The following is a 9,525-nucleotide window of genomic DNA, read 5'->3' on the forward strand; positions in this document are numbered from 1 at the left end:
CGAGCCACGCCAAACTGCTGGCACTGCTTCTCAGAATCTGCCCCGCCACGGCGGCAAGCACAAGGATTACCCACAGGAATTCTGCGCTTGAGGTGGAAGCTCAGGGCAGAGCACTTCCTCAGAAGAGAGACCAAAGCAGTTGCACTCTTGTTATGAATTCACAGCTGGCTGGTGCCAATCAAGGAGAGAGGGTAGGACACAAACCACAGAATTGCAAACGTAAATATTTATTCTTCCGTGTAAAGTGCCCCAGCCAAACCGGGCACACCCCAGGGATTTTGCTCTAGGGGTTTTACACACGGGCATGATATGAATCACCTAATTAACCACTGGTGCTTAATTCTAATTATCCAATCATAAATGTGGCTCAGCAAATCTACTCTATTTTTGTACATCTTGCAGCAGCACCCATCAGCATCCTTGTGACTTATGCTAATCCAGATGTTCCTGCAGTCAACTTCTGCAAAGTTACCAGGCATCAGCAACTTCTCTTAGACACGAATCCCTTGGAGAATTTTGGCAAAAAGTTTTCTTGTCTTAGTCGACTGTGTGTTCTTAGTAGGGGCAGGTGATGCCTCTTGGGTCGCGAGATAACACTGCAACACGCACGATCCATATATACATACACTAATAATGCTCTTGCCCTAATGACTGCGTGGTCTCAGCACATTGTATCACGCTCTGCAGGCAGAGCGGCCCCGGGCAGCACAGCAGCGCCCAGACAGGGCTGTGGGAGCCCATCCCGGGAGCACATCCCTGGAGCACACCCCGGGAGCACACCCCGGGAGCACACCCCGGGAGCACACCCCGGGAGCACACCCCGGAGCACACCCCGGAGCACACCCCGGGAGCACACCTCGGGAGTCCATCCCTAGAGCACACCCCGGGAGCCCATCCCGGGAGCACACCCCAGGAGCACACCCCGGGAGTCCATCCTAGGAGCACACCCCTGGAGCACACCCCGGCAGCACACCCCGGGAGCACACCCCGGGAGCCCACCCCGGGAGCACACCCCGGGAGCCCATCCCGGGAGCACACCCCGGGAGCCCATCCCTGGAGCACACCCCGGGAGCACACCCCGGGAGCACACCCCGGGAGCACATCCCTGGAGCCCATCCCGGGAGCACACCCCACCAGCACACCCCACAACCGCTCCCTCCGCGCCGGGCCGCTCGGGCTGCGCCGCACCTGCCGCCGTCCCGCCATGCACCGCGCCGCCCGCGCCGGCCCCGCCCCCCGGCCCCGCCCCGCGCCGCTCGCCCCGCCCCCGGCCCCGCGCGGCCCCGCCCCCTTCCGCCTCGGCTCCCCGCTGCGTCACGCCCCCTCTGCCCGTCCGCGCGCTGCGATTGGCGGCGCCGCCGGCCTTCCCGGGCCGCTCTCCTCCAATCGGCGGCGGCCGCGGCCCGTCAGTCAGCGGCGGGGCGCCGCGGCGGTTGGCGGCGGCGGCGGCGCGGGCGGGCCGCGCTGTCAGTCAGGGAGCGGAGTCCGAAGTGGGGAGCGGGGAGGGAGGGGGCGAACATCTGTCTGCCGCAGCCGGGCCCGGCTGTGCCGCCGCCGCCGCCGCGCGAGCGCCCCGCGCCCCCGCCCGCCCCCGGCCCCCGCCCGCCCCCGCGCCCCGCCGGTGCCATGGGGAGCCGCTGAGCGCGGGGCCCGCTTCGCTCCGCCGGCTGCCCCGCTCGCTCCTCAGCCGCCGGCAGGGGGGAGCCCGGGGGGGGCGGCGGCCAGCGGGCGCGGGGGGCGGGCGGGGGGCGAGGCGCGATCCCGGAGCGGCAAGTGAGCGAAGAGGAGCCGGCGGGCGGCGGCGGCGGGAGCGCGGGGACTTCGGGCCGCCGCGCAGTGTGAGTCCCGCTGCCCCCATCCCCACACACCCGCCGCGCCGGGGCCGGGGCCGCTGCGGCCCCGCGGGGCGGGCGGAGTTGGCGGCGGGTCCGGCCGGGGGTGGGCGGAGGGGCGGGGGCAGCGCTCCCCGGGCGGCGGGACCGGCCGCCCCGGCGACGCTCCCGGTTACTTTTCTTTTGTTGCCGCCGTGACCCGGGGGCGGCTTTTCCTGCGCGCCGGGCAGCTGCTTCCTTCCCCGCGGGGCGGCTGCCGGCGCACCCGGCCACGGCCGGGCCCCGGGCGGGGGCGGCGCTGCCCGCGGGACCGGGGCCCCGGACGGGAGCGTGGGGCCGGGGGGGACACGCACAGCCCCGGCCAAAAGTTGCCGCCGCCCGGCGGGGATGGCGGGGCCGGGCCCGCCGGGAACTTGCTGCGCGCCGCCGCCGCCTCCCCGCCCGTCCCGTCCCGTCCCGTCCCGGGGGGCGGCGGGCTGTCCCCGCCCGGCAGCGGGCAGGTGACCCGCCCCGCCGGGTGCGCGCGTGAGTGTCACTGGGGGGGTCGGCACGGCTCGGGGCTCCCGCTGGGCGGGGGGGCCGCTCGGAGCCTGCGGGGCCGGGGACCGGCGTCCCGGGGCCGCCGCGGTCACAGAGCTGGGCAGCCACAGCCCCCGCGGGGGAAGAGCCGGGCAGGCGCCGAGCCGAGCGCTCGCAGTAGTGCCCCGGCCAGGGGAGCTGCTCCGCGGCTCCAGAGGAGCCCGAGTTGGTGCTCGGTGGCACTTGGCCGTCTTAAACGCTGGAACTGAAAGGACCGGCGGCGGAGCGGGGAGCTGTGAGGTGGTAAATAGGTCCGGTTAATTTCTGCTTTTAAATGAACCCCTGGGCTCAGTAAAACCGAGCCGCTGTGGCTTTCTGGGGTAACCCCGTGGCTGGGGTACGCTGTCAGCACATAAAGCGGTCCTCCAACTTAAGGCAGAAGTGTTGCTATGCTGCATATACAGTAGAGCCCCATATGTTTAGGATTTTCTTTTTTTTTTTTTCCTCCCTGTTAGAAAGTTTGAAAAAAAGAGACTTTGAAGTATTTTGTTTATACTAACAGAAGAGAAAAGTTCTCCTAAGAAAAAGCTGGTGGCAGGAGTGTAGAGGAGTAGCATATGGCATTAAAAGGAGCACAGCTGGAGGTAGCATTTCCATCTGAACATGATGTCAGAGCAGCTGACAGCCTGCCATCCCTCAGCCTTTTATTCTAACACACAGACAGGGAGTTAGTGTGTGCAGATCTGTGTGTGGAGAAGGTATCTCATTCCTCTCTAACATCATCTCCACTTTGCATCTGTCTCTCCTAGTCTGCTTTTTTTCCACCGATCTAACAGACCTGGAGCCAGCAAGACTCAGAGGAAAGGACTTAATCAGGTTTATGTGTACTAAAGGTAGGAGTAGCAATAGATTAGATACAGCATATTTCTGTTTTGGTGTGTTGTTTATTGAATTTTAGAAAAAAAAAATCACATTACTTTTCTAACCAAGTTTAGAAGTAATATATGAAATTGAGTATTAAATAGATAAGTGGACTTAGTCAAAAGGCTTGGGCTACAGTTGGAGAGTATCAGTTCTTGGGCACATTGTTAGCATTAAGTTTAATGCATATTGTGGGAATGTCTTGGTTTGGAAGAAGGAGAGAGAGCAAGTTCATTCTTAATTTCTGAGACCAAAACTGCAATGGATTTAGTGGCAAGCCTAAAGAGAGTTTTGTTTTATGTTTTTGTCTTGCATCTTTTAAATGACTTTACAGGGGTTTGAGTCAAATATACAAGAGTGTGTGTTATTACAAAAGGACCTTCCTGGCTAAAATGTGTTTGTAGGGAAGCCTTTCATTAAACTTCATGGTTAAATATCCAGCAGCTCAGAAATGTAGTAACATACAGCTGTAGTGCTTCTGAAAGATAGAAATCAGTTATGTGTTTAAAAACTTTTGTACCCGGCAGAATGGCTTGACTGGTTTCCTCTTTTCTTCCTTGCATGTAGCATTTGAAATCTTTTATTTAGCGTAACAATAATTATTTGAAGGAGTTTTTGTATTTGCGACTAATTTAGAACTTGTAGATTTGAGCTGCCTGAATTGGCCAGACAGCTGTAATCGCACTCCTCTATTCTTAATCTCTTTATCTGGGCAGCAGCTGCCATATGGCCACAGTCAGCTGGATCAGATGTTTATAAGCTTCCTTCTTCGTCCCTCTCTGTCCTTTCAGCCTCCTAATTTGATCACAGCTACCTTGTGAGCTGCCCTCCAATCTTTATTTTTAGCCCTCTTAAGGATTAGGATTGATGTTGGCTGTGGGGCACTTAAAGTGATTGTATTGTAAATCTTCGTGCTTTACTCTAGCAATGGTATTTTACAGAATATAGTAGGGGTTGTGTTGTAAGTTTTAGTACATCTTGGTTTGCAAGGGATGAGGGTTTTTCAATAATATCTGCCAGCCTAGAGAGTCACGATCTGCTTAGATGGTTTGGGAGACCATTGCTATCAATTACAGAAGAATAGATTAACATAGGTTTTTAAAAGATTTTACTTTCCATTTGAGTTTTGACTTCTCTACTTCTTTTTTTTAAGTTTATTTTGTCTTTATCATCAAGGAAGGCGAATAAAAAGCCACTTGGGTAAGAACAGTACTTGGGATACTCTTTTCAAAATGTGGACACAAGCTCACGTTGAATGGTTGAATGACTTTTTTTTTTTTTTTTTAAAGCTTAGTACTGCAAACTCTGCCTGGTGTGGGAGGGGAGGGAAATTTCTGTCCTTCTGCACTGGGGAAGTGGTGCTTGTTGGCGTTTTGGTTGTTAGGTTTCTTTTGTGTATTCTGCATGTTAGCAAAAAATGTTCATGTTCTATTGTACAGTATGGGAAAGGTTTAAAACCTTAAAAAAACCTGTACTTACTGCAAGAAGGAAACCATATGAACTAAATTTGTAAAAACATCAATTTTTGCTGTTGATATAAATTGACACATGTAAATAATTTTTGTCGTTTATGAATGTTAGACTGTCAGATTTGGTTATATTAACATTTCTTCATGTGAGAACCTCTCTCACTACAATTTGACTTTAAAAAGAGGTAGATGATCTGGTTTTTTGTTGGTTTTTTTTTTGCCACTTCTGTGATCTCTCAAACTTAGTATTTTTAAAAATTTTTTGGTTTTTTTTCTTAATCTTTTTTTTTTTTTTTTTTTCGGTCTGCCCTCCTAGGGACTCAATCTGGAGGAAGTTCTCTTAAAAAAAAAAATACCGAAACTGTTGAACAGATTTTATGAACAGCAGTGGTACTTCAAAAAAAAATTGCAGATGTATCTATGCGCTCACTAGATCAGCTTATTTACCACAGAAAGGAAATCCTAACTGTAGTGGTCAGTCGGGGAAAGAGTTGCCATCGTACATTTGTGTTAAATAATCTCTGCGTGGTGTTGGTACCACAATTCTGGCAATATAAATAGAAGGTTTTTAGAGTGGAATTACTTGGATTCTTAAGTTCTGTGATTCTGACCTACATTTAATTTTTAAAAATCTTGTTGCTTATAGGTTATGAAGACAGTATGGAGTTTCCTGACCACAGTAGACATTTGCTACAGTGTCTGAGTGAGCAGAGACATCAGGGTTTTCTTTGTGATTGCACTGTTCTGGTAGGAGATGCCCAGTTCCGAGCGCACAGAGCTGTACTGGCTTCATGCAGCATGTATTTCCACCTCTTTTACAAGGACCAGCTGGACAAAAGGGACATTGTTCATCTGAACAGCGACATTGTTACAGCCCCAGCTTTCGCTCTCCTGCTTGAATTCATGTACGAAGGAAAGCTCCAGTTCAAAGACTTGCCCATTGAAGACGTGCTAGCAGCTGCCAGTTATCTCCACATGTATGACATTGTCAAAGTCTGCAAAAAGAAGCTGAAAGAGAAAGCAACCACGGAGGCAGACAGTACAAAAAAGGAGGAAGATGCCTCAAGTTGTTCAGACAAAGTGGAGAGCCTCTCCGACGGCAGCAGCCACATGCCAGGAGACTTGCCCAGTGATGAAGACGACGGAGAAGATGAAAAATTGAACATCCTGCCTAGCAAAAGGGACTTGGCGGCTGAGCCTGGGAACATGTGGATGAGATTGCCCTCAGACTCAGCAGGCATTCCCCAGACTGGCGGAGAGGCAGAGACGCACACAGCAGCAGCTGGAAAAACAGTAGCCAGCCCCTGCAGCTCAACAGAGTCTTTGTCCCAGAGGTCTGTCACCTCCGTGAGGGATTCAGCAGATGTTGACTGCGTGCTGGACCTGTCTGTCAAGTCCAGCCTTTCAGGAGTTGAAAATTTGAACAGTTCTTATTTCTCTTCGCAGGACATGCTTAGAAACAGCCTGGTTCAGGTGAAGGTGGAGAAAGAGGCTTCCTGTGATGAGAGTGATGTTGGCACTAATGACTATGATATGGAACATAGCACTGTGAAAGAAAGTGTGAGCACTAATAACAGGGTACAGTACGAGCCGGCCCACCTGGCTCCGATGAGGGAAGATTCGGTCTTGAGGGAGCTAGATAGAGAGGACAAGGCAAGCGATGATGAAATGATAACTCCAGAGAATGAGAGAGTCCAGGTGGAAGGAAACATGGACAGCAGCTTGCTCCCTTACGTGTCAAACATACTTAGCCCCGCTGGCCAAATTTTCATGTGTCCTCTCTGCAACAAGGTCTTTCCTAGCCCCCACATCCTGCAAATTCATTTAAGCACGCACTTTCGAGAGCAGGACGGGATCCGCAGCAAGCCTGCTACCGATGTCAATGTCCCGACCTGCTCGTTGTGTGGTAAGACTTTTTCTTGCATGTACACCTTGAAACGTCATGAGAGGACTCATTCAGGTGAAAAGCCCTACACTTGCACCCAGTGTGGGAAGAGCTTCCAGTACTCCCACAACCTGAGCCGCCACGCAGTGGTTCACACGCGGGAGAAGCCTCATGCTTGTAAGTGGTGTGAACGCAGGTTCACACAGTCCGGAGACCTTTACAGACACATTCGGAAGTTTCACTGTGAGTTGGTGAACTCATTGTCTGTCAAAAGCGAAGCACTGAGCTTACCTACTGTCAGAGACTGGACCTTAGAAGATAGCTCACAAGAACTTTGGAAATAAAATTTTTATATATATAAATAATATATATATAAATCTATATAGTTGTGGTACAGTCTAAAAGCAATCTTGTTTCCTTGAACTGAAAGTTTGGCTATTAGCTTGTTTTTGCACTTTAAGGCAGCATGAATATTTCACTAATTTAGCACTCCAATAAAAATGAACTGTAGAGGTAATCCGACAAAGTAACTAATTGCGGAGCGTATTTTTCCCCCTTTTCGGAATAGAAGCCAGCGGATACTTTACTTCTAAGGAATCTCCAATTCAAAAAATTTGGATGTGGCTTTATTCTCTCCAAAACACTGCATTCTTTTAAACTCTTGATCGTTTTCCCTCTTAAAATCTGAATGTAGAAATCCTCTCCCAATTTTGTCAGTTCCTTTACATTTCTATAATTGCATGAGTCCTTTCTAGCTGTTGGAAACCTGAATGCTTTTAGACCCAAATGGAAAATTTCTGAAATGCTGGATTATCTATTTTTAAACAAGCGGTTGACTTAAAACTTATTATGGCAACTTCTGGATTTCTGACAGTTCCCACTGGAAAAAAAAACCACAAAAAAACCAACACAAAAACATAAAACAAAAACCCTGAGAGTACACTGGGATCACTGGGACTCTGTCTTACGTGAAGGTTTGCTTGGGATGAAAAAGGATATTGCAGCTTCAGCAGTGATGAACTGTGTGTTTAAAAAATGTGAATTACTGTTATTGTATACTGTAATTGATTACATGGGCCGGGGGGAGGTATCAAAGAACTTGGCAGGTTGTGTTGATGCTCTTAGTTGAGTCTTGAAAAGTAAATATTAACGCTACAGAAATGCATGATTTTCAGTATATTTTTGTCTTTGTTTGCATTGTATAACTTTAACGAGTGAGTTGAAAATTATTTAATTTCCTTAGGAAAAAAACCTGACACCGTTGAAAAATGCCAGTGTTATGAAGACGAGAAATGCACTGTTTTTATTTTATCTAATTTAAATTTACTTTCCCACTGTCTTTAAGTTGAGAAGAACTTGAGCTACGAGTCGCCGATTTAGCGAAGTTAACAAGGAAAAAACCAATTGAGTGTTTACAACCAGGCTTCGAGATTTGCATGTGCGGTGTGCATTTACTAACCCCAGACCCCTTCTAATTGCACAGACCCCACGCCAGCTCCAACTGAGGTGCGTCCATTTCCCCAGATGAGCATTTGTAGGATTCCTGCTGCACCACTCCACCACAATAGGTCGTTCTTTTTTTTTTTTTCCCCCCGTTGAAAAGAGGCTGTGGACTGAAAAAAAAAAAGCAAAAAAAGCCCCGGGCTGAAAGGCCTGGGCAGGCCTGAGTGACAGGGGGGGCCGGGGGGGCCGGGGAAGGACTATGCGTATCCAAGCAGCAGAGACTGCAGCCTGACGTGTGGTTTTAATGACCAACACGCAGGTCAAAAGCATTTTGCACAGTGTTTGTTTTCCTGTCTTGCACTTACAAATAAGGTCTATGGGAGTAGCATGGAAAACGTTTGCTGTTTTTTCCTTTTTTTTTTCCTTTTTTTTTTTTCTCTGCTTTTGTTTAAAATTTGATCGCCTTAACTACTGTAAACATAGCCTATTTTTGTGCTTAAGATACTGAATGGAAAACTCCATTGTGTATTGCTGGACTGTTTTGGAAATATTTGGTCAAATGTGTGTTAATTTGGCTGTAATGGCATTTAAAACAAAAAAAAAAGCTGTGAAAATGGCCTTGGAGCGTTATCTTTAGTTACTTGAATAGTTTCTAGGTTTAAAACTACATTCTTTTCTTAAGTTAGAAAAGACAATCAGTGTCTGAGGAAAATGGACTTTCTCTTGGATTTTTTTGTGGTCCTTGTGAGTGATTGCTTTTTTCCTTTCCTTAGTTTCACATTCTTCTTTTGTTCTAAAACTTAGACTGACATCTAGCTTTGACAATCATAGTATGTTTTATTTTCCTGAGGAGGGAATAACTTATAATGCTGTTTAGTTTTGTACTATTGGTGTGTTGGTGAATTTTTAAACTGTGTGCTAACTGCAATAAATTATATGAACTGAGAAATCAATTCCCTTGTCTTTTTTCCCTCTTTTAAATTATAGTTATGGAGTATTTTTTATAATGTGTAACTTTATTACTTTTGTACAGACTTCTATTGCTAACTGTGTATGGAATATGTTTTCAGTATGCTTTTGGGCACTTTGTTGCTACCATACATATTTACATCTCACTTAACATTTAAAAAAATTAAATGCTTGTGTTTTGAAAGCATTTCTCTGTGTGTAGCTCTCGATCATTCTGTAGAGGTATTTTTTAATAAGTATTATTTTTTACTTCCCTGAAGACTTTTGCAGAAGCAATCTATTGAATTCCAGAAATTTTGCTACCATGCAAATATCTGTGCAGGCACACAATTCCTTTTGTAGGCTTAATTTCACTCCAAGGAGTTCTCTTGGGCTCACTCTTTTATATATCAGTCTCTATCAGAACAGTAGAGCATAAGGCAACAACTTAATCTGAAGCATTGGCCGGGTGCTGACTGGCAGTCAGTGTTACAGTAGACAGTCAAAA

The 9,525-nt window shown here is 48.6% G+C and overlaps 1 protein-coding gene across 3 annotated transcripts; it reads left to right on the top strand.

The window, feature by feature from the left end:
• The first annotated feature begins 1,499 nt into the window (after nt 1–1,499).
• Nucleotides 1,500–9,022, top strand: ZBTB18 (zinc finger and BTB domain containing 18). Of its 3 annotated transcripts, none has more exons than XM_085055168.1 (3): nt 1,500–1,838; nt 3,161–3,244; nt 5,388–9,022. In XM_085055168.1, exons 2-3 carry the CDS (start codon nt 3,232–3,234, stop codon nt 6,968–6,970), a joined length of 1,596 nt encoding a protein of 531 aa, XP_084911294.1. In that variant the 5' UTR covers nt 1,500–1,838; nt 3,161–3,231; the 3' UTR covers nt 6,971–9,022. The 3 variants fall into 3 exon arrangements, with proteins under 3 accessions (XP_084911294.1, XP_084911296.1, XP_084911295.1); XM_085055169.1 differs by lacking the exon at nt 1,500–1,838 and adding an exon at nt 2,340–2,357; XM_085055170.1 differs by lacking the exon at nt 3,161–3,244.
• The last annotated feature ends 503 nt before the right edge of the window (nt 9,023–9,525 follow it).

The sequence above is a fragment of the Lichenostomus cassidix genome, chromosome 3 (genome assembly GCF_008360975.1).
Source record: "Lichenostomus cassidix isolate B80296 chromosome 3, HeHo_3.0, whole genome shotgun sequence".
NCBI classification, from domain to species: Eukaryota; Metazoa; Chordata; class Aves; order Passeriformes; family Meliphagidae; genus Lichenostomus; species Lichenostomus cassidix.